The following is a 26570-nucleotide window of genomic DNA, read 5'->3' on the forward strand; positions in this document are numbered from 1 at the left end:
TTCTCCTTGCTTGTGTTTCGACCAATCTGTCCTTCAAGGAAATTTTTAAGGTTTTTGTTATTTGGGTCTGGCATCTGAACGGGTAGCTGAATAATCTTCTGCAAGTATTTGTCAGCCAAGTCATAAGTGTACGAGCCTGTATCCTTCGCAAAGGCCTCTCTGCTCTTTTCAGCCATTAACTCCAGCACCTTGTCGCTAATATCTTTCAAACTCTCTTTGGTAATAGCACGTTCAACCATGCCCTTGATACCACAGGAACCCAAGATCTGATTGATTGCACGAAGCACCTGCACCCAAAAGAAAAAAGAAGCAGAGTCAGTAGGTTATCATGAATCACTTGTTCCTGGTACCCAAGCATGGATTTGTGATCAGGAGATTTGATGTATTTCAAGATTGTGTCTGTCACTGGCTGCACAACTTGCAAAAAAGTCTTGAAGAATACCCAGATGACACCAAAAACACCTACTGGCAGAGTCAAAAGCTTGTACTCTGTTCTGATTGGCGCTACCCTCCACAGCACTACTATTACACATGCAACAAAAAAAGCAAGGAAGACTGGAAGAAGAAGCTTCACAAAGATATCAGTGGGTTGGCTTTCCCATGAGTATATCCAGCACATTCTTAGCCATTGAGGTGGAGTCATGGAATCCTCTAGCTCTTTGCTAATTTCCACGGCAAGCCCAGCAGATGCTTGAGTCTTATTGTCATATTGCCATGCATTATAATGCACGGTCAGCACAGCAGGTGTGTGCCCTGTTAGTTGTGTCCGTATGGCTTTGCTCTCACCATGTTCCCCAGGAAACAACCGTACCTGAATACAAACAAACAATTAAACATAAATACATGAACATGAGTAAAATGTTGATGTTCCAATCCAAAGAACTTCAATACTTCCACTCACCCATTTTGATTTAACTGCCAATGCCAAATCTTTGAACACTTGGCAACACTGAGAGCATAACTTGAATAGAAATTTTTGATCAGTCAGTATGGCATTTCTCGTACCACGAAACTTCACCTGAATACAAGCAAAACAATCAAATCTGAAAACTTCATGTGGATTGTTAGAATAAAACATTAATGTTCCAAGCCAAACAATTTTACTAAATCCACGCACCAATTTTGATCGATCTGCCAATGCCAAATCTTTGAACAATGCGGGATTCAGAGAGTGCAACTCGATTGGAAATTTATCAATCACATCCACTTCCTGTTAGATGCATTGCCTCAGCAAGCCTGAAGTTGAATCCGAGTGGAAAGCTACTCTTAAAGAACCAAACAAGCTCATGATACCTTGATCTCATCGGTAACAATATCTGCTTTTAGAGTTAGTTTGTAAAGAGCCTTGGCCACCTTGACACGGAGTGCTGCTCCAGTTGAGGAGAATTTAGGCACAGTTGACTCCTTTCCGAGCAGTAATTGATCAGGGGATTTAGTAGTAGAAGGACTAGTGTCTCTGAAAGTTTCTTTGACAGCCATACACAACAAAGCTTCTTCCACCTTTCCACATACATATATCAACAAGCAATTCAGGGTGATAAAATTTGTTGTTTTATTCAAGTGACAGAATACAATATGTATATCATGCATCGAGGAACATGCAAGGTCTAATCCTCTTAAGAGCGAACTGAAGATTAGCTTCTGAGTTTTTGGATTTCCAAATATTACCTGGAGCATGAAACTAGATTTTCCCATTCCCCAACTTCCAAAAAGTCCAATGGATATGGGAGTTCCCGTGTAAGGATTTAAGAGCAACGTAGCTACCCCTTTCACTAAATGTCTTCTGCCTGCAATGAAACACACATCATATACAGAGCAATATTAACTTTGCATAAATACGTTTTAAGTGAACATTCATTTAATTTCCCCTATTCATAAACACACCAAGTAAACTTAACCGTGTTGCCAAAATAAACAAGTTTTTCACCAAATCATAAAACCTCCTTTAGATCAACGAAGAGTGTAGACTTAACTTGTGCTTTAACCATAGTAACATGGGACGGGGAATGGGAACGGGGAACAAGGACGGGGTCGGGTACGGGGATTCCTGGGAACCGGGACGGGGAACGGGGGACGGCAAGGGACGGCATACAAAATATGCAATTTTAAGTAAGCACTCATTTAAGAAACTTGACAATACTAAAACAAAGTCACTTTACACTTCCAAAGCATCAATATTAAGTCATACTCGCAAAAAAATGGGTGTTACAAAAAAGGAGATCGGGCACCGAGGACCCAGTCACCAAAGGCTAAAGCAAGAGACAAGGGCAAACTTGCTAGGAGCCTTGCAAGTTGCTTGAGCCTTGCCAATGGGGGCTCTTCTTATAGCCATGGGCCAAGTGGGGAGGGCTGCTCAACGGCTAGGCACCCAACGGCTAGGCGCCAACGACCTACAGGGCGCAACGGCACACTGCCCAACGGTCCGTTGACCATCCCGTCCAGCTCCGTCCCACACGAACCGCAGTCCCGCCGTCCCGGAATAGCCGTCCCCTTGTTGCAGCGTGGGCTCACACGTCCCCTGGCCGTCCCGTGTCCGGTTCCGTTCCCGCGCGTTATGGGACGGTGTTCCCCCGTCCCAGGGGTCCGTCCCCCACGTCCCCTGTGACTATGGCTTTAACTGCTTTGGATTTTGCAATATTTAAGAAAACTCTGCAGGTGAATAAGAAAATCTTGCAATTGAGGTGTAAAGCTAACAAACTCCTCGTCGAGCATGCAAACTCCGGTTACGTTTTGGCAGGCCCCCTCCCGTTAGGGTTTCGCCTCTCTCAACCTGCTGCCCAAGGGCTCTGCTTGTTTGTAGGCTTCGTTAATCCCCTCTCTCGCCATCGTCCCCCCCCTCAGGTGTATGGGCACCAAGTGGAGGGGAACCCCCACTTTGCTCAGAGCTCAGGGCACCAGTTCTGGCTCCAGGACTATTACGCTGCCACCCCCCCCGGGTCAAGAAACGAAGCTACAACATTTCAACAGTTCGTGCAATGGCCGCCTACCATGGATGGGAATCGAGAAGCGATGTTGAAATACGAGCAAGTGCTAGTGGACTTCTTGGACACCAAAAAAAAATCGGAAGACTCCAGAGCTCGAGTGGAAGAACTGAATTTGATGCTGCTGCTGCAGAAGCAAGTTGAAGAAGACGCGCAGAATAACAAGCAAAATCCAACCAAGGTCGCGGCCCCATCAGGTAATTCCTCTTCCATTAAACCTCTGGTCTCTCTTCCGCCAAATATGGTTCATTCAATGGAAATGGATTACACAGCCTGGTGCTTAGTAGGGTTATTGTTCGGTCCTTGGCCTCCAGTTGAGTTCCTTAGGGGCTGGGTCAAAGATAACTGGCTATCAATTGGTATTGAGGTAGACATCAACCAAGCCCTCCCAAATAGGTATTACCCCTTTCTGTTCAAAGACTCAAATATGGCTCTTAAGGTTCTTGGATCAGGGCAATGGATGTACAGGAACATCCCATTCTGCTTCTTCAGTTTGTCCAAAAGTTTTAACCCTCACGGTCCAAAGCCTTCACCCTGTCTGGTGTGGGTTGAACTGCCCAACCTACCTTTTTATCTATACCCTTGGCTTAAAAAATATGTTTCCCCAATAGGGAAAGTGCTTGGCATAGGCCCAAAAACGATTACAACCCGGCTTGGCATCCTCAAGTCCTTGTGGAAGTTGATCTAGATAGGCCCCTAATAGATGAGATTGAAATCAATTGTGGGGACTACATCTTACAGCAAAGCATTTTGTATAAACACCTACCCAATGCTTGCTTTCATTGTGGAAAGCAAGGGCATGTTATTAGAGAGTGTCCTACCAAATACCCCAATCTGAAGGACATCAGCTCCTAGCCTTCCAACAACCAACAACAAAACTTAGCCTGCTAGAGTTACTAATAGTCAAACTGTGCACCCTCACCTTGCTCCCTCTTCTTCAAAAGACAAGGGAGAAAAGTTTATCATACCCAACAGGAGGAACACCTTTAGACAAAACAGGCCGAGTAACTAGAGGGATTTTGCTAACTCCTTTGCCTTCTTAGATAGCATATCGGACCCCGAAGACTTGGGTGACTCACAAGAGTTCATTCAATCCACTCCCCTGGACAAATCAAGAATTCTAGCCGAAACAAACCAAATGGACCATGACCAGTTGATCCCTACCCACTCAACATTGGTTGGCTTGAGGGGAGAAGAGCAAGATAGGGCTGATCAGTATCTGTTTGATACAAAAAACGGTATTCCCAAAGAAATGGAAATAGTTAAGGAATTGAAAAGAATGCATGCTCAAGTTGGATCCACCACACCTCAAGCTGCCTCCAAAGTTGGACCTAAAAAGGTCAACACCCAGAAGAAAGGTAAATAAGATGCACCACTCTAAATGTAAAGGGGTTGACTGACCTCACAGAAGTCCAACTAGTGAAACAATGGCTAAGGAAATAGGGTAGATTTGACTTCATAGCTCTAACGAAGTCAAAGCTAGTGGGGATGAGCTTGATAGTAATCCTACTAACAGCATAAGGCTGAAAGAGAACATGATACATGCAGGTGAGAGATTCATACAAAGGCGGTTAAAAGATCTGGACACTAAACTTCTTCGTCTGCATAAGAAAGCTAATGGAAGGCAAGTGAATCAGCTGATACAGACAATGCAGGAACTGTTGATGAAGAGAGAGACTGTCATCTCCAAGGATATGATGCTTATGAAAGCACTCTATATGTTGTAATTGTCTTCTCTAACTTCTGCCCCTTATTTGAAAAAAAGAAAAATCTTGCAGCTGAGTGTAACGTCAATATTTCGGGAGCTTCAACTATGCCATGTGTGAGCATGTGATCTGCTGCCTGCATGAGCGATGGCAGGTAGCGCCTGAAGCGACGGCCCCTCCCTCTGCTTCCCTCACCCTCTTCTCGTTCTATACCCTGCCTAGTTGCTTAGAGAGATCCCCCCCACCCCCTTGGGTGCATGGGCACCGAGTGGAGGGGGCCTCCTACCTTGCTTAGGGTGCAGAGCGCCAGCTCAAGCGCCGGGGTTGCTTAGCGTTCTCAATCCCTCTGGGGTGATTTCCTTCCTTCGCAGCTTCACCTCCCCTCTTGGCCCCCGGCTATGGATCCTAACCGAGAGGCGAATACCAAATACAACAAGATCGTCGAGGACTTCTTGGAAACAAAGAAACAGTTGGACGACTCTTGAGCTCGGGTAGAGGAGCTGAACCTACTTCTGTAGAAACAACTCGGGGAGAAAGAGGAGAGTGGAGACAAGGAGCCAGCGAATGAGGCATCCCCTTCTCAAAAAGGTAATCCCGTTTCCATGATTTCGTAAGTATGTCTGCCTTCAGACATGGTTATGGTGTTGGAAAGGGATTATGCAGCCAGGTGTTTAGTAGGCTTGCTGTTCGGCCCTAGGCCTTCGGTACGGAACTGGGCCAGAGACAATTGGAATAGTGTAGGGATAAAAGTGGAAGTGATCCAGGCTCTCCCCAATGGCTACTATCTATTTCGGTTGAAGGACTCGGAGATGGCCCTAAAAGTGCTTGGGTCAGGATAGTGGATGTATAGAAACCTCCCCTTTTGCTTCTTCAGATGGTCCAAGGACTTCAACCCCAATGGCCCTAAACCTTTTGCCTACCCTATTTGGGTGGAGCTGCCCAACCTCCCTTTCTATCTCTACCCTTGGGTGAAAAAGATAGTTTCTCCCATAGGCAAAGTCCTACGATCAAGGCCAAAAAATGATTACAATCCTACCTAGCATCCCCAAATCCTAGTGGAAGTGGATCTTGACAAACCCCTAAGTGAGGAGATAGAAATAAACTGTGGAGACTATAGCAGAAAGTCCTTTTCAAACACCTCCCCAATGCCTGCTTCCACTGTGGAGCCCAGGGACATGTAACCAGGAATTGTCCCATCAAGCATTCTGACTCTAGGCCTCCTAGCCCCCCTTCTGTCCCCTCATATTCCAGCAAAAGTCCTCAAAATAGTGGTCAAGTACTGCCCCAAGGCCCCCCTCACAATACTCTCGGTTTGACAAAAGAAAAGAATGATGGTTTCTCGGTCCCACCCAGGAGGAAAACCTTCAGGCCAGGTCGACCTGGGTAACAGAGAGCGTATGCGAACTCCTATGCCCTACTGGATACTCCAACAGACCCGGAGGAACTGGAGGTTGGTCAAGATATCATACACCCCTCTCCCCTGAATAGGAACAGGATCAATGCAGAAATTAACCAAATGGACCATGATCTGAACAACTCCTTTCAACCCTTAGATGAGGAGAACCAGTTAGAGGAACCCATCAGGCCAATTCAGGAACTGGGCTGATATTGAAGTGAACAATCTAAATGACATGGAGGTGGAAACGCTCATGTGTTAAGCTTCACAACTTCATCGTAGTGTATAAATTGCTGATTTCCGCCCCCAGGGGGGTCCTTTTTCTCCGGCCTTTGTCTTCCGCCTCTCTGTGTGCAGCTTGGTTCTTGCAGGATCTCCGCTTTCGCCTCGCCTTCGCCATAGCTTCAGACTCTGATGGAGGCTCCTCCCGCCCCGCCTCAGAGGGACTCCCCCGCAGCCCCCTCGCCCGCCCCTGAGGACACCCCCATCAGGCCTTCTCTTTCGCCAGAAGAGGAAGCGAGCCTCACCGCAGAGGTGGAACGCCTCCAAGCTCATTCCACCATCTGCCATATAGTCGGCACTCGCCCCAGCAGAGGGGAGATCCGGGATCTTCTCCAGGCCCGCCTTCTTGCAGATGTGGGCAAGATCCTGGACGTACAGCTACTGGGCCATGGACATTACCAGATCGAGTTCGAGACCGCACAGAGCGTGGCCAAGATCCTAGCCATGAGTCCCCTTGACATCAGGGGTGCTCGGGCTTTCTTCAGACCTTGGCAGCATGGCTTTGACCCAGCAGCGGCCAAGCAGGGAGAGCGCCTTTTCCATGTTACAGTTTGCTTCCCTGGACTCCGCCGGGAGTATCTTCCGCTCCTCTCTAGGCTAGGAGCATTGGTGGGCTCGGTACTAGAGACTGGCCCCACAGCAGCTTCAGTGGTGGCCAGAGCAGCTGGGCTACCTTCGGTCAGAGTTTTGGTGTCTGACATCTCCTCCCTTCCTAAGGTCATTCAGCTACCTAGGATAGGGGGGGGATGGATTGATCAGAGAGTGGAGTTCTCGGGGCTCCCGAACCAGTGCTTCATTTGCAAGCAGGTCGGTCATCTGGCCAAGGCCTGCCCTCGCAGGAGACCCCGACCCTCACCACAGCAGCAGGCCCCTGATGGCCCGCCCACAGATGCAGCTTGGCAGGCAGCCTCCGGGACACCTGCTCAGGCCACAGAGACCTCGGAGTGGCAGCCTGGACAGGGGCGTCGTCGAGGGAGACAGCCACAGCAGCACGCCCAGAGACCGCAACAGCAGCAGCCACAGTCTCAGCATCACTGGGTTCCCGTGAGGAACAGCTTTGCTCCCCTCCAAGAGGAGACCCCTGCGACGACTGAGGACCAGGAGATGCCAGCACCCCCTCCTTCACCCGCCCCACCCCCGTCCCCCCCCACCGCCTCGCTTCCACCTTCGCCTCCTCCCGTCCCCGCTCCGGTTTTGGCAGCGGCTCCCTCTCCACCCCCCTCGCCCCCCCCCTCCCCCCCTGCCCGCCTCACCTCCCCGGGAGGCCCTGGCGTTCACCTGCAGTCCAGAGGGCGCTGAGCACCGACCTCGCTCGAGCACCACAGAGGAGACTTACCATGCCGATTCGGGCTTCACGGATATCATCTATCCGCAGTCGGCTGAGTCGCCTCGGCACTAGACAGCGCTCGGAGGCTTTTGATTACGCCTTCACACGGCTTTTTGGAGCAGAGGGCCCCCATGAGCCAGCACCCATCAGAGTTCATGTAGTGATTCCTCCGGCCCGCAGGGAGGAGGCACTTGATTCAGCGGTGGCCTTCTCGTTCCCTCTATGTGGCCCATGCGACCGGGAGTGGACTCTAGAGCTCACTCTTAGCACTTTGAAGACTCAGGCAGTTGAGTTTTCTCATCATGTGAGCGATCTGGAGGTGACAGATGTGATAGGCCGACTATGGGAGTTGGCTCATTTTTTCTTGGATCCCGGAAGTGTGGATGCCTCAGGGATTCGGCATTTGGTCGTTCGCATAGTGGCAGACTTAGCACGCGACCCTGGATATGTATGTATACACGAGGTTGCTCTGTCTGAGCAGGAGGCAGTCGCCATGGGACACAGCCACTGGCGCCTGATCCGTGATTCTTGCAGTACACCGGGTGGGCAGATTCGCAGCCGCTCGGATGGGGACTATTCTCCATCCAAGCCGCTTGCGAAGGCCCGCCGTACGGCTGAGACAGCATCCACCTCAGCAGGTCATCCATGAGGATCATCTCATGGAATGTACAGGGCCTTGGCGGAGCACATTATATACGCTATCGTGGTTGCTTGAGGCAGGAGCTTCAGAGATGCCTGGTTGGTGGCAGCATTGATATTTTGATGATGCAGGAGCACCACTTGGGTGAGAGCAGGATCCGGAGATATGGTTCGGTGATGCCTGGTAGATGGGACACCTTTTGGTCTGCAGGGTTTGGTCCTTTGGGTGGACAGGGAGGAGTATGCATGGTCATTGCAGATGTATGGCGGCAGGCCATTGTGGATCGAGGGATTATTGTGCCTGGTAGAGCACAGTATGTCATTCTGAGGATGCATGATGAGCTAGTGGGCGTGCTCAACGTCTATGCGCCCAACCATGCTAGTGCCAGAGCAGAGTTCTGGACCCAGTTTACGGATGCATTGCCAGAGGCCGCACATTGGTGTGTCGGGGGTGACTTCAACATGCTTGAGGACCCGGCTGATAGGGTGGGAGGCAGTCATGTTACAGTGCACGGCACGGAGCTTGCAGCTTGGGAGCGATTTTGCATGTCACTGAGGATCACTGATGCATGGCAGCATGGGGCCTTCTCCCGCTCTCAGGACAGTCTTAGTTTCTCTCGGTCGGATCGTCGGGCAGGGAGGGACTAATCTATCACGGATTGATCGCTTTTATGTGGGCGACTGGTTCGGGGAGCGAGGGGGCTCCGTTGGCATTCTCGTTGGCACCTCATTTTCAGATCATGCGCCAGTTATTTTGACGCTTGAGGAGAGGACACGGGAGCCCAGCTTGCAGTTGAGGATCCCAGAGAGGGTACTTACAGATCCTAGTCTCGCAGAGGACATTGAGAGGATCTCGCATGATAGTCAGTGCTCTGACCAGGATGCAGCAGGCCAGTGTGCCCAGGGACTCATGGAGCTTAGCTCTTTTCTGCACGTTGCAGCTTTGACACGGTTGGGAGAGATTCGCGAGCGGGAGCAGCGGGGCTGAGACGCAGCCTTGCTTCGCTTCAGCGCCTTCAGGAGCAGCAGCTTGCATGTGAGTGGGTGGCGTCCCAGCTGAGCCAGGCACGCCAAGAGGTTAGAGAGGCAGAGGAGTAGAGACATGAGTTTTACTATCGTCGCCAGGCCTCTCAGTGGACGCAGCTTGGGGATAGAGTGACTGGGGAGTTTTTTGAGATTACTGGATCCCGCCATGCTCGAGCAGGAGTCCGTCAGCTTGGGAGGCCGGACGGGGCTGTAGCTACTGAGCCCGGGGAGATCAGAGCCATTGCCACTGGGTTCTATAGAGACCTGCTTTCAGCGGAGCCAACCACTGAGGCTCGGGATGCTTGCAGACAGACGGTGTGGGCCCAGGTGCAGAGGAGGGTCACAGATCGTATACGTACATTCCTTGGTGCGCCTCTTTCAGAGGTTGAGCTTGCTGAGGCCTTGAGGGTCCTGCCGTGCCATAGTTGCCCAGGGGAGGACGGGCTGACGCCTGCCTTTTTTATGCGCTATTGGGACCTTTTGGGGCCAGGCCTCCGCAGGGGCTTTCAGTATGTTTTGGACACTGGGGTGATGCCACAGAGCTTTTCAGAGGGCTTGATCTTTCTCATCCCCAAGGGGGAGGGAGTATCAGATGATATTCGGCATTGGAGACCTATTACGATCCTCAATACTGTCTACAAGGTCTTAGCAAAGGCCTTGAGTTTGAGAATCCAGCCCTTCCTGGGGGAGTTGATTCATGCTACCCAGACAGGATTCGTCAAGGAGCGTAGTATCCTTGACAACATTCTCACCTTTTGGGAGGCGACGGCCCGAGCTAGATTTCTTGGTGAGGACTTGGTCGTGATGCTTCTCGATTTTGAGAAGGCATACGATAGAGTCGATTGGGGTTTCTTAGAGGGCACTGCTTCGCCTGGGCTTTGAGCCAGGTTGGATTAGAGGGGTGGCGGCTCTGTATTCCACAGCTCGCAGCCAGGTGTTGATTGCAGGAGGACGGGGGCCGAGTTTTGAGCTGACCAGATCAGTCCGTCAGGGGTGTCCCCTCGCCCCTTTTTTTTTTCTCTTCTTTGCGGAGGCTATGAGCATCTATTTGACGGCAGAGGAGGTTGGTTTGAGAGGACTCCAGCTCCCAGTTCGGGGGGAGGACCTGCTCGATGTTGAGTTTGCGGACGACACGGGCTTATTTTTGCATGGCCAGGAGGCCAATCTTCTTCGGGCAGAGCAGTCGCTCCAGGTTTTTAGTGTAGCTTCAGGAGCTTTGATCAATTGGCGCAAGACAGTGGCCTTTTGGATCAGTAGCGCTCCCACTCCGGCATGGAGCCCGGACCCCGGCTTTAGATGGATTCCTCCTGGCACAGGAGTGCGGTATTTGGGATGCCAGATTGGACTAGATTTGTCACCTGAGCAGCAGATTGCCCTGCTTCTTCTGAGCATTCGGAAGAAGCTTTTGTATTGGAGTACAACTCGACTATCCTTGGCCGAGAGGGTGGTGGTGGCAAATCAGGTGCTGTTAGCGACCATGTGGTACATTATGTCTTGCTGGATCTTCTCGAGCTCTTGCATCAGCCAGGTACAGAGGCTGATTAGGAACTTTCTTTGGTCTGGGGGCGGGGCGGGACGGTCAGCCAGCTCGGGCAAAGGTTGCATGGGCAGTTATTACACTTCCACTGGCTCAGGGAGGCTTGGGCATTATAGATCCAGTCGATTAGAGTAGAGCCTTATTGGGGAAGCTTATTGTTCGGGGGCTGCTTCCAGGCGCTGAGCCTTGGAAAGAGCTTCTCTTGCAGCGGCTGTAGGCTCGGGCTCCCCCAGCAGGGGGCACTTGGGCACCAGAGATTCGATGGATCTTCATAGAGATGAGGAGGACAGGCCTCAGTAGAGGATGGGAGGACAGATTTGCTTTGAGCATCCTGAGAGCTTGGGAGCTGCTGAGACCGGGGCTCTCTCAGCGACCTCCTTCTTGTGTTGAGGAGCGGGCCAGACAGCCGCTCATCTGGAGCCCAACGGTTCGCATAGAGCAGGGTCATATGCTGGGTTCTCGGCCGCGTCTAGCCTGGGGACCTTTGGCGGCACGCCCGGCACGTAGCTTTGGAGACTGGCAGGCCTTCTGCAGTCTACCAGAGAAGATCCAGGTGGAGAGGCTGAGTCACTTCAGAGGGGGGTTGATTATGAGGGATGACATTCAGGAGGCACTCACAGAGGAGTGGTTCACGCCTATCGAGCTAGTGGCCCCACGGTGGATGGGAGCCTTTACACAGTTGGAGATCCTGATTGTTGTCAGAGCTTGCACTGAGGATGGCAGATGCCTCTACTATGAGATTCAGGATGAGGGCAGACTTCAAAGAGTGAAGGTGGAGTCGCCTTTGGTTGCAGAGTGCACCTTTCAGAGGATACGGGTAGTGGCCGCCGCTTCTCGGAAGTGGCATATTGACCCAGACCCTGCAGATGTGCTCCCGGATTGGCGCATATGGGCATATGCAGCGCGCCCCTTGGCCCGGCTACAGTGGGACCCTGGTGAGTCCGAGTGGCACGATCCTTATGCATCCCTTGAGGCCACAGAGATTACCTTTTTTCAGTATACTGTTCGGTTGGGACGGCATATTTTGACGGCGAGGAGGATGGTCTCTCCGGCTGCAGCGGGGCACTGGCAGCTACAGGGACTCTCACAGGAGTTTCTGGAGGATTTTTGGGCCCGGCTCTGGGCTAGTCGACAGGTCCGCAGGATCTCGACTTTCCAGTGGCTGGTCGCCCACAGGGGCTCAGCAGTTGGCACCTGGCTTGTCTACAGTGGTCTTCCGGCGGCCTGCGTCCGATGCGGCCACCCTATGGAGACACAGAGACATTGCCTTTGGGACTCCCCTCAGGCGCAGCTGATTTGGCTGTGGATGCTGCGTATTCTGGCCCCCCTCTCTCCAAAGTACCTATACGTGGGGTGCCGCTGCTTGGTCGACTTCGTCAGGGCCTGCTATGGGCTATGAGACGGAGCAGGACAGCCAGGCCATCAGATTCATTAGGGGCCAGCCTCGCCTTGTTCCTTCACCGGATTTCTCGTCCGCCAGCTAGACACAGGAGAGGGATCTACGATGGGAGCTCCTCAGCAGCATCACCATCTGGTTCACCTGGAAGGCCCGGTGTTTCAGGGCCTTTGAGGGGAGACTGGAGCCACCAGCAGAGACTGTTCGGGGGATCTGGCAGGAGTTGATCCACACCTTGCGGGGACAGTACGACCGCATTCGGGGCGACTCGGATGAGGCGATCTTGCGGCTCCAGGCCTTTCACACCACCACCTGGCGCAGCGGCCCCTTCTATACCCTTCACGTGGGGTCCCCCCGCTGGCACTACAGGCCACCTGTTTGGCTTTTCCCCCCTCCTATTGTATGATATAGCCATTCAGTTCTTTGTACTGATACTTGTACTTTTCAGCACCTAGGGAGAGTCTCCCTGGCTGCCCTGCTGTTTTCTCTGCTCTGTTTTTTCTTGTGAGCAGGAGAGGATCTTTTGTAGCCCTACGGGCGTTTTTTTATAACTAATGAAATTCTCGGAAAAAAAAATTTGACATGGAGGTGGTTAAAGAACTCAAAAGGGGTCACTCCCTGTTAGGGTCCACCACTCCACAATCAGCTACTAAAGGAGGGACTAAGAAGGTGAACTCCCAGAGGAAACCTAAATGAATTGTTCCTCTCTGAATGTTAAGGGTCTCACAGACCCCTCCAAAGTCCAAAGGGTTAAACAATGGTTTAAAAAACAAGGTAAAATTGATTTTCTAGCTCTGACAGAAGTGAAGGTAGGTGGCTTGGAACTAGAAAAAAGACTCCAGACCATGTCAAAAGATCATGTGTGGATATACACAGCTCACAATCAAGGGTCAGTAGGTGTGGCAGTTGGGATGCACATAGACCTTCAAGAAGATCTGACAAATATCCAACTGGATGTCTATGACCAATGGGTGGCTTTTGAAATGACCACATACTCCTTTATAGGTCTTTATGATGCAGTTCCACAGGGAAATAGATCAAGAACTTGGAGGTCCCTCAGACAGGTCCCTGGTCCCACCATATTAATGGGGGATTTCAATATGGTGGAGTCTAGAGGTGACGGATATAGAGGCTTGGGGCATGTATTAAAAGGCTCAGAGTTGCAATCTTGGCAGGCCACTGTTGAACACTTTGAGCTTTGTGATCTGGGAAACATAGGAGACTTCACCTAGTAGAACTATGCCTTGGGGGAGCTTGCAAGGAAGGCCAGATTGGATAGAGGATATGTTAACAGAAGCATGTGCAACACCTTTGTGAGATGTGAATGTCTATCTGACCTTTCAACCTGCCTTTCAAACCATTACCACATTACCTTGTGGCTGGACAACAAAGACAAAAAGGTGTCCAACCAATGGTTCCACATAGATCCTAGCCTTTTCAAGCTTCCAATAGTGCAGGAGGAAATTAAAAAAATCTAGGAAGAACTTATTTGGGAGAGAACTAACTCCAGCTAGAGCTTGGAGCCTGACCATCAAATGCTCCCAATCCTTAATAATATGCATCAGGAAGGAAGTAACCAACATGAGGAAACAAAGAAAAGATATATTGTACATGAGACTGAAGGAGTTGGAATCCCAGTGCAACCAGAAGGATCTGGCTATACAGGATGAAATCTGTAGAACCAGAATTGAAATAAGAAGGGAGGAAGGGATTTCCATTCAGCAAGCCAATCTGTTTTTCAGAGATTGGTGGGCAGGGAAAAGTGACCTGCCTACCCCTGAAATGTTCAGAATGCTAAAGATTAGACACTGCAAAGACAAGATTCCCTTTCTTAAGGACTCCAATGGCCTTAACTGCAGCTCAAAAGAAGGCAATAGAAGGCTAATCTTCCAACACTTCAACAACATTTTCAGTAAAGGTGGAGAGATGACCAAGGATCAAGCCAGATGTATAGCACTCGTAGGAGAGGCCAGGAAGCCCTCCATCCGTGATGGCACCTCCAAAACTTTGGATGCTAACCTCTCAAAAGAAGAAATAGGTAGGGCAATAGACCAGCTAAAGGGCAAGAAAAGTCCAGGGGTGGATGGCCTACCTTCAGAATTCTACCAAACCTTCAAGGAGGTCTTGATAGGTCCCCTACTTGCAGTATGGCAAGAGGATATGTCTCCTATGGGGCTCTCCCCCTTACGATTAATGAAGGTTGGATTAAAATCATTCACAAAAGGAGGAGAAGGACAACATTGGCAATTGGAGACCAATCACTATGCTTAATTGTGCTTACAAAATTTATACCAAAGCCTTGGCATTGAGACTCTCCAATCAACTTAAAGACTAGATCAGCCAGGAACAAAAAGGCTTCATTAAAGGTAGGTTCATCCTAGATGCTATCATCACTCTATGGGAAGGTATGGAATATGCTGAGGAAACTGAGCAGGACTATGTCTTTTTTAAAATTGATTTTGACAAGGCCTATGATAGGCTAAGCTGGCACTATGTACTGCCTTCTCTCAAACATATGAGTGTAGGCAAGCAGTTTATCCAGATGGTTGGGACTCGTTTTGGGAATGCATCAGCCAAGGTCAATGTCAATGGAGTACTCTCTGATTCCTTCCCCCTTGTCAAATCCATTAGACAAGGCTGCCCCCTGGCCCTGCTACTGTATGCCATAGCTGCAGATGGTTTGAACTGGCTTATTAAGGACAAGATGGCCAAAGCTGAAATGCAGGGTATAACTTTGCCCAATGGCAATCAGCTTTGTACCCAGATGTTTGCAGATGACACCAATGCCATGGTGTCCAACACTAACCAAAGCCTCACATGTTTCTAGTATTGTCTTGATATCTACTGTAGAGCTTCATGCTCAGTCATAAATCATCAGAAAATAGGAATCAGGTCATTAATTGACAAGCCCGTTGAATGGCTTATTCAGGCTGGCTGCAACACTTTGGAAGAAGGGTTGATCTTCAGGCTGCTGGGCATTCCCATGGGCTTTAAGGTCACTTTGACTCAGAGATGGCATTGGGTCCTAACCAAAATAGAAAGCAAACTAAGCAGATGGAAAAAGAGGCAACTCAACCTTACTGGTAGGAAAATGGTTGTGAATCACTTTATAATCCCCTTTGTAATCTATTTTCTAAGCTGCTGGAGACCTCCAGAGGAAGACCTTAAAGAATTCATTAGACTTTGTAGGAACTTTCTGTGGGGGGGGAGACCCTGGGCTAAATAAAGTACCTAAAGTCAAATGGGCTTGGTGTTGCAATGGTACATGGAAAGGGGGGATGGGCATCACAGATGTACTAAATCTTGCTGCTAGACAAGCTGGCAAATGGATTCTGAGAAGCTTCCTCCATCCTACAGAAACCTGGGCCTATCTAATCAATAGAAACACCAACCAATTCACCCTAAATGGAAACACCTGTTCCCACTCACTATCATGGTGAGCAAGCATCAAATTAAACATGTTGGCAGCCCACTAGTTAAATCTCTATGGTCAGCCTGGAATGCCCTGAAGGGGGACCTAACCCTTTCAATCAAACCCAGTTACACATGGGGCCTTCATGGCAGGGATTCTACTTGTTGGCCCATGCTCCCTTTTCCTCGAGTGGCTTCCTCCAAGGCTGAAATGGCACTGAGGATGCATAAGAGAGGAATCTGCAGTTGGTGGGACCTGTGGGATGCTGCATGCAACTCATGGCTGTCCACGGCTGAATTAATAAGGGTTTTCAATGCCTCAAAGGCAGAGCTTGCAGTAATAGGAGAGAGGATCAGCCTCTAGTGCCCCAGTGATCATTGGCTTCTGTCAGTCAGAGATATGCCTCACCCAAAAGCCCTTCAATGGCCCTCGTAGCCTCTGCTTTTACCCTTTCCTATAAAGAACACAGCCCCCCCTATACACTGTAAACTCAATGAGAGATGGGGGGTGCTATGGGATAGAGCTCATTAGTACACACTCTTTGAAAAGCTCTGGTCCAAATACATAGAACCCAAGAAGGCTTGCCTTGCTTGGCTCCTAATGCACAGAGCCATCTGGACACAGCAGAAGGCAGCCAGGCTGAACATTGGAAATGGGAAATGTCACAGATGCCAGCAATTTCAGGATGACTTGCATATCTTCCTCCATTGCCCTCGAGCTAAAAAATGCTTTGATTCTCTGACTGCCTGCATTTATGCCTGGAATGGACAGTCACTTGGTTGGAAAAACCTGATGCTAGGTGAAAACATTGGTTGCTCTATGGATATGTGGACTGTGTTGGCTGAAAGTGCATCTTATTCGTGCAGGTAAAAGGTACATACAAAGGAGGATGAAGGACCTGGAAGCCAAAATTGTCAAGAAGCTCAAGAAAGTCAAGCACAGGCAAGATGACAGAATAGACTCGGAGAGTCAGGAACTTATGAGGATAAGAGAGATCACTCTCTCTAAGGACACCTCTCTAGTGGATGCTCTCTATTTAATGTAACTTCTCCTAATTTCCTAATACAATCAGCCTGTTTCTTTGAAAAAGAAATCTTGCAGCTGATCCATTGAATTCGGTTTACAGTGTTCATGGACTAATGGATTCCGCAGCATGAAATTCGTGGAATTTAAAAGTTGCTCTTTTAAAAATATGCAGATTTAGACGCTAAAACAACTAACATTCATCAAATTCTTCAGCTTTTAGGTTCTGAAAAAATCCTACTTTTCACGAAAATGAGAACGTTAGAAGCACATTGCACATAGTCTGCAGGTTGTCTGTGTTACTGAATACATACCCAAGCTGTCCTCTAGCGCAGGTTGGTCGGAAGCAATTCTGCATAAGTTCTTAGACAACCAAAGCCGAGATTCTGGCAAGATATACAAGGTCCAGAGTCCACAATGAGCCATAGTAGCGTAACGTAGATACTGAGACCCAATATCGAAAGGACATTACACAATGTAAAAAGGTTTTTTTACCGTCATCTAGAGTTGTAACATCGACTCCTTTGTTTATAAGCTCCCTGGCCATATCGAGGTCCCCCTTCTCCACAGCAGCCTTTAGCAGGCTAGTTTGCACCCCTGCAAGCTTGGCTTCCTTCTCTAGCTTGCTCAGATGACTATCAAGTAAAGTTTCAGGAGTACCTGTCTTAAGAAGATTCCACAACAAGAAGCGCTGTATTATTATGTCCTTTGCAATATATTTCAACATCTCAGAGACCATTGTCTCATCATTTACCCCGTAATGCAAGGCCGTCCTGTTCTCAATGTCCCTCACCCGAAGCAGTTCACCAGGGTGTTTGGTTTTTCCGAGGAGCATTGTTACTATCTCTTTGTGGCCTTTTCGTGAGAAGTCGCTCATTGCAATCCATTTCTCTCGATCCGTGCCTTGGGAGTACCGACACTTGTCTGAAAGCAAAATGGACACAATCTCCTCATGGCCTAGCCTTGACGCCACATGCAGTGGAGTCTCACCATTACTGTCCTTCAGATCCACTAGAGCACCTTCTTCCCAGCACAATTTTCTCACTACACTTTCCGGCTCATAGTATCTTCTTTTCTTAGATGAACTCCTAATCAAAATGTGCAGAGATGTCTGCCCCAAAAAGTCTCTCGTATTGACCCAGTTTATCCTGTCATGATTAACGGAGAATTGCCTAAGACTTCTACTCTCTACTAAAAGGTCAACGCAGACAGAGAAACGGCTAGCCTCATCCTTATCGTCATCATGTGCCTTGCCCTCCTGCGCCTCTGCCGCTAAGTGTAATGGCGTTTTGCCATCGTCACTCCTAGCATCAAGACGAGCCCCAGCTTTGAGTAGAGCTGTAATGTGACGACCCGAAGACATGGCTGCTGCTACATGCAAGGGTGTGAGGCTGAATTCAAACTTTTTATTGATCAAGGTGGGTGTCGAGCCACTACTGGGGCCGGTTTTTTTATCAGATTTATCTTGCTTTAATTCTGCAATGCAAGCATCTAACAATGTACGTACAATTTTAAAATGACCACCAATGTATGCATCTGTGAGCGCAAACCTACCAACTCCATCACTCAACCCAATGGAGGCACCGTATTTCAAAAGCATTGCACAAGCTTCTGCATGTCCCTCCCTAGAAGCAAGATGAAGTGCTGTTTCCTCAGCCTCATTTCGGACATTGGCCCCAACAGTAACATTTTTGCCTGTTTCGTCATCCTTGAACGTAACTGAGGCACTGTATTGCAAAAGCTTAGATAAAATGTCCGTGTTGCGGGCCTTCTTAACTGCTAGATGAAGAGGGGTTTGGCCATTCTTATCCTTAGGGCTGATAAGGTGCACCTCCTTAGCTCCAGGATAAGTCAGAATTTTGTCTACAATTTCAACAGTCTGTCTCTCAACAGCAAGATGCAGTACTGTAGTTTCGTTCCTCCCAGTCTTGGTTGCTAACCAGTTTGGAGCATCTACTTTTTGCCCTGAAGTTTCTTTGCTGGCGTCCAGAAGAATTTCTTTGCTGGCGTCCAGAAGAGCTTTGCACAAATCCTCATCCTCACGCCATAACGCTTGACCCAATGCTGTATTTTGATACATGCTGCGCACAGAGAGCAAGTTGTATGCGCCATGCTTTGCATGAATCCGCAGCAGGAGGCATGCAGCTGTTTTGGACTCCTCATAGGAACCCTGCAGGAAGTGAAGTGGAGTCTCTCCATCTTTATCAACGATGCCCACGTCTACCTCTCCAGCGTAGCTGGTCAGCACCTTGGCAAGCAGCTTGTTACTCCCAAAGCATGCGCACACGTGAAGTACGGTGCCAAGGGAGAAAAACGGCATCCTCGTGGAAAGATGATTTACGAGTCCATCCACCTCATCATCCACGTCATCATGCTCAGCAGCATATGCCAGCGCTATCAGACGGTCCTCCTCTGTCAACTCCTCATCATCAGGCTCGGCTGTACTTCATCCACACACACACACACACACACAAAGGAATCCTCAATTAGCTACATGAATCAGAAATAAGCTTCTCCTTCTTCAACTGATGAATTATCTGCGACATGCATACATTTCTCGTCATCGCTTAATCCTTCTGAAATTTAAAGACTCAAAATGCATGCGGAGACTTCTTCATTTGTTGTTTGTCCATACACTAAAATTGTAGAGTGGACCTGCTTGCTGATCGTGGTATACATTGAAATCACCTGGCAAAATGCAGGAGGTGCAGCCTACCGTCGCGATGAGAGAAAATGTGCTTCAAGTTATATGCTCCAATTATGGAAAAATGAGTTGAAGATAGATAATAATGTGCACGCACCTGCTTTTGGGGTTGCTAATTTGCTAACCAGCTTGTATTCCAGCCTGGGGTAATATTCTCTCTTCACGTTCTTGTCGTAGGATACAAATCCATTCTTCAGCCTCAGGGGTGCAGTCACGTCCTTCCATGAAGGCAACGAGCCGCTTGTACGGATGTGTCTCTCCGCCTGGGCAACAGTTGTGAGGCTGTAACCTTCCGGAATCTTGGTAGAGATAGGAAGTATCTGCAAACCCACTTTGTCAACCTGCAACGTGCTTGTGCTATGGCTTGCTATCTCCAGCTCAGCCTCGTCTTTTGATTGGACGGGAGCCTCCATGTGATAGTATAACACAAAGGCTGCACAACCAAGAGTGTTCTGTCAAGAACCAGTAATGATGAAATTTACCCCAAATATCGGTTTTTTCACGAATAGATAAAAGCTAAAGAACAAATCAGCAGTGATGATGATGAAACCTGCCTTATAGCAGGGTGCTCGAAGAGCATCGTTGGTATTTCGTGAAAGAGCTTGAAGACAAAAAATTATTCCCAGGGATTGACAAAACCTAAAAACAAATTTTGAAGCACTAGCCAGTACTAATGATGAAACCTCCCTCACAGCAAGGTGTGTAAAGGGCATATAGAGTTACTTCAACTAAGGGCTTGCATACATAACACACCCAAGAAAATTGTTCTCAAAGTGGTGCTTGAGGTGGCTGAATCCTTTCAACTTAAAAAAGGAATTTAGATCTCAAGGGGAAGAAGGGGAAAGTTTATAGTTACAAGAAAAATCTTTCTAGAACATTGACAAGGAGTGACTCGTACCAATGTCATGTGCATCCTCGAGGATGCACTACTAAGAAAGCCTATGTATCACGTGCGTTCAAAAGGTATTAAAAAAACCTTTATTTGTAAATTTTTCATGAATAAAATTACTCTTTTTTTAAATGAAATTATAAGTTTTTTTTTCAAAATTGATTTAAGAAGCCTCTTCTTACCTTAAAATTTTGAATTAAAAAACCCTTTCATTTGAACTCACCTCGTATACTTACATGTTTTTAGGTGAACCCCCCGAGCATGCATCCCACACTTAGATACCATTTGGACATATCTGTATAGCAAGTGCAAGACCTGGAGTGGAAATTGGTCCCATGTGAGCCCCAATCCGACGAGTCAACTAGGGTTCCACTTTAAGCATCCAAGGTCAAGGATACAAGTCCCATACATGGTCTTCGTTAGGTGTACATTGTCCTGCACATAAAGCACTGCGAGTCCATACAATGAGTCTTCCTTTGGAATGATGTGAGGTGTCCTGAGTGTTTGGTTTGCAACTAGAAGCCAAGCATGTAGTTGCATGTAGAAGGGGGGAAGCCCTTAGGGCTACCCTAGAAAGGGGTGTTGTATCCCTTTAACATGGGAACGGAGTAGGCCTTTAACCACCCAAGGGGGCCAAGATGGCCCATGGCCTTTGCCCAGTAGCCACGAAGGCTAGGAATTGCTGTAGGCTAGGCCCAAAAGAACTGGGCAGCAAGTCCGCCATGCCTAGAGGGGCTATAGGCCAAGTTGGCTAGCCCCCAAGCCTTGGCTAACCTGTTAGGGCCAGCAGCCAAGAAGGCTGCATAGCCTGGGCTGGGGGTCATCACATGGTCTAGGCATAGCCTGGACACATGTCTAGCAAGAAAGTGTGAAAAGTGTTGCCCTAAAAGGGGACTTTTGCCAGTCGTGGGAATATTTGCTGCAAGCGGACCCATACATGATGAGCCAGTCGACCAGCATCACTAGGACATATAAAAGCATAGGCATGATTTTCAGTTAGTCATCTGATCATTCACAAGGGGTTGTTGAATTCCAAGGGCTAGGATAGCCAAGGGGAGATCTCAGCCAAGGTGAAGGTGAAAGGTCAAGAACCAGATTTTGTTTTACAGATTTGCATCATTCTAATAAAGCAAATACACCATTCGTGGTGGTGAGGGCCCTACAAAGGGTATTCGAGATCCAATACTGTGTCCGACTCCGTCTCTCACTCTCTCTATTTCTGCACATCTCTCTCTATCTTGTGAGCTATCTTCATCACAAAAGATTGCTGAATTCTTTCCATTGAAGTTACCGATTATATGCACCAAGCTTCCACATTATGTTACAACTAAGGGAGACATTTCGTAATTGGCAATTTGCTTCTCAAGACATTCGTTTAGCCTAAAGAGTATAGACATTAAGCATAAAGCTGTGCCAAGACGTTAAGAGCAAATTGATGCGTACATAGCAATCAAGTAGCATGATCATGCTCCCTTGACTCATCTAGTCATGCCCCTAGAGTATAAAGTCCATAATGTGGATGAATGAGAAAGTGATAACACATAGCACTTCTAAAAGGTTAAATTTGTACTTTAGTTTGACCCACCAATCAAGAACTTAGAAAATACAGCCTACATTTTTAATCCATTGAGAACATTAGAAAGTACATGCCTTTCAATCAACAAGTACAAATGAAAATAATCTTAGTTCTTAATTTAAAAAAACATAAAAATACATGTCATGTGCATGCACATGAACATGCTTAATCCCAAGCTAATCCTTGATTTGCATTAGATAAATATCAAGATTTGAGCAATATACTCTATCTCACAGGCTTGAAGAAAGTTAAAGGTGGATAAGAATACTATCGACCAGGCTTAGGAGGGCATGTACTTCCAGTCGATATATCGCTTGAAGATTTATTAGGGTACATGGAACTGGCCCCACCACCGCAGCAAGTCATCTAGTTTATTATTCTTCCAATGGCCTATAAAAGGCACCTTGTTGTTGCATCTCTCTCCCAAGTTGAGATTGCTCATAGCTAGGCTTTTTGTTATCCTTTTAGAAAGGCCAAAGGCCACAACAAATGAACCTTTTGTATAATGTGAACATACTAAATACACAACCATCTCTCTCTCTCTCTCTCTATTCTTTGTCTATGCTGATTATTCTTATATTACATTAAGAGTTCCTAATGCAATACGTATGGCTGAAAGAAGACTACCCAGAGCTTCTGCATGTCACATTGGTATCAAAGCATCAAGATCAGCTATGCGAAGTGCTATTGGTGTTCCAGAGGAAGTGCACAAGTCCAAGGAGAGAAACTCATCATGTGTCAAGACCCCCAAAAGCTGGTTGGTGTCAAGCAACCCCAAGGGGCGGGGTTTCATGAGAGTTGATAGCTAGTTGCTTCTTGGGACTTCCCAAGAAGCTTTTATGGAGCACTCCAAGGGATGAAGTTCATGCAAGGGGTAGAGCCAAGGGTCCTGATCACTAATTTCAAGGAGAAGGATTCATGCTTGTGTTCAAGGATAGAGCAAGAAGGCAAGGGGACAAAGTGTAACAAATGCACATATCTCTACATTAGATTTGAAGTGGACTCAAAGATATAAGGCAAAGCTTTCAATGCGAAGGTTTCGAGAAAGGGAAGGATGACAAGTATGGGAGACCATCTATGGAAAGAGGGCATGATGACACTCATCCAGGTTCAAACGTTGACCAGTAGGTATTCCCTTCCCCCCTCATTCCTAGGCACGAAACGAGATCAACTTCCACCTCATCCATTTTTGTCGGGTGTAGGATGACATCCACTAAACCTATTCTCACAAAGCAAGAAGAACAAAAACATGATGTCACATGGATCCCACATTTTGATTCCATGTGGACTTGGTTGTACAGGACAAGTATATACCGAGGCCAAACACCAAGCATATTTGTCCTCCCTTGGTCAACAAGGAGTATTTTTGGTGTACCACCAAAGATCAAGTCAATTCTATCGTGCATCATCTCATTCTTCTCCATCATCATTCGCAACCTTTGCTTCATCTCTAGCAGCCCCAGAGCAGCCCATACAAGGAGAGAAAAGCATTCCAGAAGGTCATCAGCTGGCAACCCTCAAATTAGGATATCTCTAAAAGCCTAAAGCATCCCGTAAAGAGATTAATACAAACCCTAAAGTGAGGTAACAATTCTGTCCAGTTCGTTTGGCAAATTCAGCCCCGTCTTGTTGTACTCATCCTTTATCTTTGGCGAATGGTTTATTTTGCTTACAAACTCATAAATCCTACATCATCACTTGGTGAGTGAGGTCTAGAACTTGTGAAGCATCCCACCTCATTTCTTAGGGGCTGGTTTGTTTACGCTCCAATAGTGTCATTGAGACTCCCACCATGGATCTGCAAATGGAGAGCACCACCTTGGATACAGTACTTCCTCTTCAGGGGCACCTGCAACCATTCCACTGTAATGAGTACCAATGATTTCATGGCTTATATCGCTGCTATGCTGACCGAGATGAGGCTAACCTTCCAAATCTCCTCTCCCACATCTACCCCCGCACCGACGCCCATTCAACCTAACCTCGATCTCTCCAAACCCCTCCAAAACACCTTATTGTTTTGGAACGACTTTGACAAGAGTAGGAAAAGGCGATGGAGACTTTAGACCTCCACTATCAGGCGAAAGAGTCCAAGCAGCAACAAGAGCCAAGGCAAGCCAACATTCGGTTGGAATATGAGACGGAGCGTCTTAAAAGACAACTAGAGGAGTACCACAAACTTCAAGAGGAAGAATGCCAATGTAAGGAGCATGCTACGTTCCTCAGCAAACTTTCTCAGCACCCCATTGCCATTGGTGACATTCTTACCCGATAGCCAGAAAGCAAGCACGAAGGGAGCAAAGATAGGGAGTAGAAACATGAAGATTTTGTTTAAATGCTATGGGTACACTGGCGGTCAGACTGTTGTCATTTTGTTTGACAATGGTGATGGCAGCACCAAAGACCTCATCACTAAGCAGGCCTCTCGGCTACTCGTTTGGCCTTGACCTCCACTGACTAGAAAGGAGAAAGGTTTGGCTACTATCGTTTGGTAGTGTGCCAAGTTGCTCATTTAGCACAAGAGACAAAGAGAACAATGTATTGAGTACTTTTGTATGTTACTATATGTCATTACTTAGATTGGTATTGTGAGGAGAAGATCTTACTATTTGGCAATAGTTAGTTGTCAGTGATGCACCAAGAATCTGATGGTTCCTAAGTGAGAAATGGAAGTTAGACGTGAATTTTGGATCTTACTATTTGGCAATAGTTAGTTGTCAGTGATGCACCAAGAATCTGATGTTTCCTAAGTGTGAGAAATGGAAGTTAGACGTGAATTTTGGATTTACAATGGACTTAGTCTATTGTGCTCATTGTGTTCTATCTGTGTATTGTTCAAAGTGTGGCTAGGCATATTAAATGCTTTTCATTGTAACTCTATTGAGCCTTCATTTTGAGCTATTCTAATATAAGCATGCAAATGAGTAATGTAGTTTACACAAACGAGTTTTTCTTGCACAATTAATAGCAAATGGCACTCTTTACTCTTGTCGAGACACATTCTTGATAATACTCTGGCTCGTTCTAGACTAATCTCTGAAGCATTCTCTGCTCATACAAACTGGTGTTGGGTATGTTTTTCCTACTTATGGTGTCAGGCATAGTCATAGAGTTTAGCTCATGAGAGTTGGCTAGGTTGTTTGAAACCACCGAAGTGACGGTCGGGTCTTGATCAGACAACGACAGTATCCAAGGTGGTGCTATGTGGGAGTGGTGGAGGATAATTTGTTCTAGAAAGAACCCCTCTGCCTTAATAATCACCTCCAATTTGGGTTCATCATCATAAAACTTCGAAGGACGAGGATCTACAAACAGTTTAAGCCAACTAACATATAAACATTATGCAAAGTCCAACTAGGCAGAAGGCTAAGCTTCATTATGACTTCATTGATTTCTTTATCTCGATTCTCACCCTTGGCAAGCTTCCAATGCTTATGTTACTTAAAAGTTAGCACTCAAGATGAGTGTCATCAAATGGCGCTACTAGTTCTATGGTGAAAGCATGTTAAGGTGAACCACTTTTTCTTGTATGGGATATAGTTATAATATAAATTACTATAGTACATATATTTTCAATCAAAATCATGATCTCAACACAAAACTTCCTATCATGTTATATGTCATTGAATAGCTCTTGACAATGACATTTTACATTTATAATCTCCGACAAAAAATTACTACAGGCACATTTTTAGTGCTAGAGAAACTATAACCTTAACATGCTTTCACAGGTGGAGGTGGATAGAGACCAAGTTCTAGGCAGGCAGGATCCATTGTGTCGTTACATGCACAAGACCCGGTAATTGTTTTGTTTCTAGTCTTCTTTCCCATTTCATGCACTACCAGGGCCTACAGCACTGGCAATATTTCAAGCGCTTATTTCGGCATCTTCAACGTACTAAGCACCTGGCTACCACTTTTCACAATTAGGGTTTATTCCATACGTACTCGAAGATTGGTCGGGCTCAGACTGGTGTGTGAGTGAATGGTTTGAATCCTATGTCCGCTGGATTATCAAGCTCAGCTTTAACCAGGCTCTGAGCATGCAGATATAAATTATATATACGCGGCAAGTAAGCGATAATAGCAGTGATGAGAACTGGTCGTCTCACAAACAGACATGAAAGGCTACAAGAGCACTAGTAATGAAACCAACCTTGTATGTGTCTGGAAAACCCGCGTCAAAGGGCGCAAACAAGGACTTTCTATCTCGTCCAGGTATTACGCAAAGGTCTGAATTTGCAGTTCGACAGTGGCTGAGGCAGAGACGATGAGGAAGGCGAGGGTTTACTAGGGGGTATGCGTGTGTGAGAGAGAATAGTGACGATAAGTATGTTTACTGGGTAGGGGAGGGCGTGTGTGTATTGTTTACTGAGGTTCTGGACACCATAGCAACAACCAAAGAGCATTGGAAATGAGAAAGTGGAAGGTGGAACAGATTACCGATAAGAGAAGAGGTGGCCAGTGCCTAGTGAGGTTGTGGACAACGCCACCCAAAGTGAACGATGGAATAGATTCCAGAGAAGAGGTGGCCAGTGGCTGGTGAAGTTCTAGATTAGTGAGGTTCTGGAGGCTGAGAAATAGGTGGCGTGTAGGATGCAAAGGTGGGAGCTGGCCGCCGTGTAAACGAAGCAGCATTTCACAGAGGTCACTTTTCACACTTCCAGAACTGAGCT

The 26570-nt window shown here is 47.4% G+C and overlaps 1 protein-coding gene across 1 annotated transcript; it reads right to left on the bottom strand.

The window, feature by feature from the left end:
* Positions 1-60: 60 nt before the first annotated feature.
* LOC147609783 (uncharacterized) lies at positions 61-26329 on the bottom strand. The gene is made up of 8 exons (XM_086786889.1): positions 26051-26329; positions 17221-19862; positions 17040-17111; positions 1669-1787; positions 1294-1500; positions 1118-1210; positions 902-1018; positions 61-811 (listed from the first exon to the last, which is right to left on the bottom strand). The coding sequence occupies exons 2-8, from the start codon at positions 19043-19045 to the stop codon at positions 206-208; spliced, it is 3039 nt and encodes a 1012-aa protein (XP_086643015.1). The 5' UTR covers positions 19046-19862; positions 26051-26329; the 3' UTR covers positions 61-205.
* Between the last annotated feature and the right edge of the window lie 241 nt (positions 26330-26570).

This window comes from Cibotium barometz, chromosome 50 (genome assembly GCF_041138505.1).
Source record: "Cibotium barometz isolate CiBa-2024 chromosome 50, ASM4113850v1, whole genome shotgun sequence".
Lineage (NCBI taxonomy): Eukaryota > Viridiplantae > Streptophyta > Polypodiopsida > Cyatheales > Cibotiaceae > Cibotium > Cibotium barometz.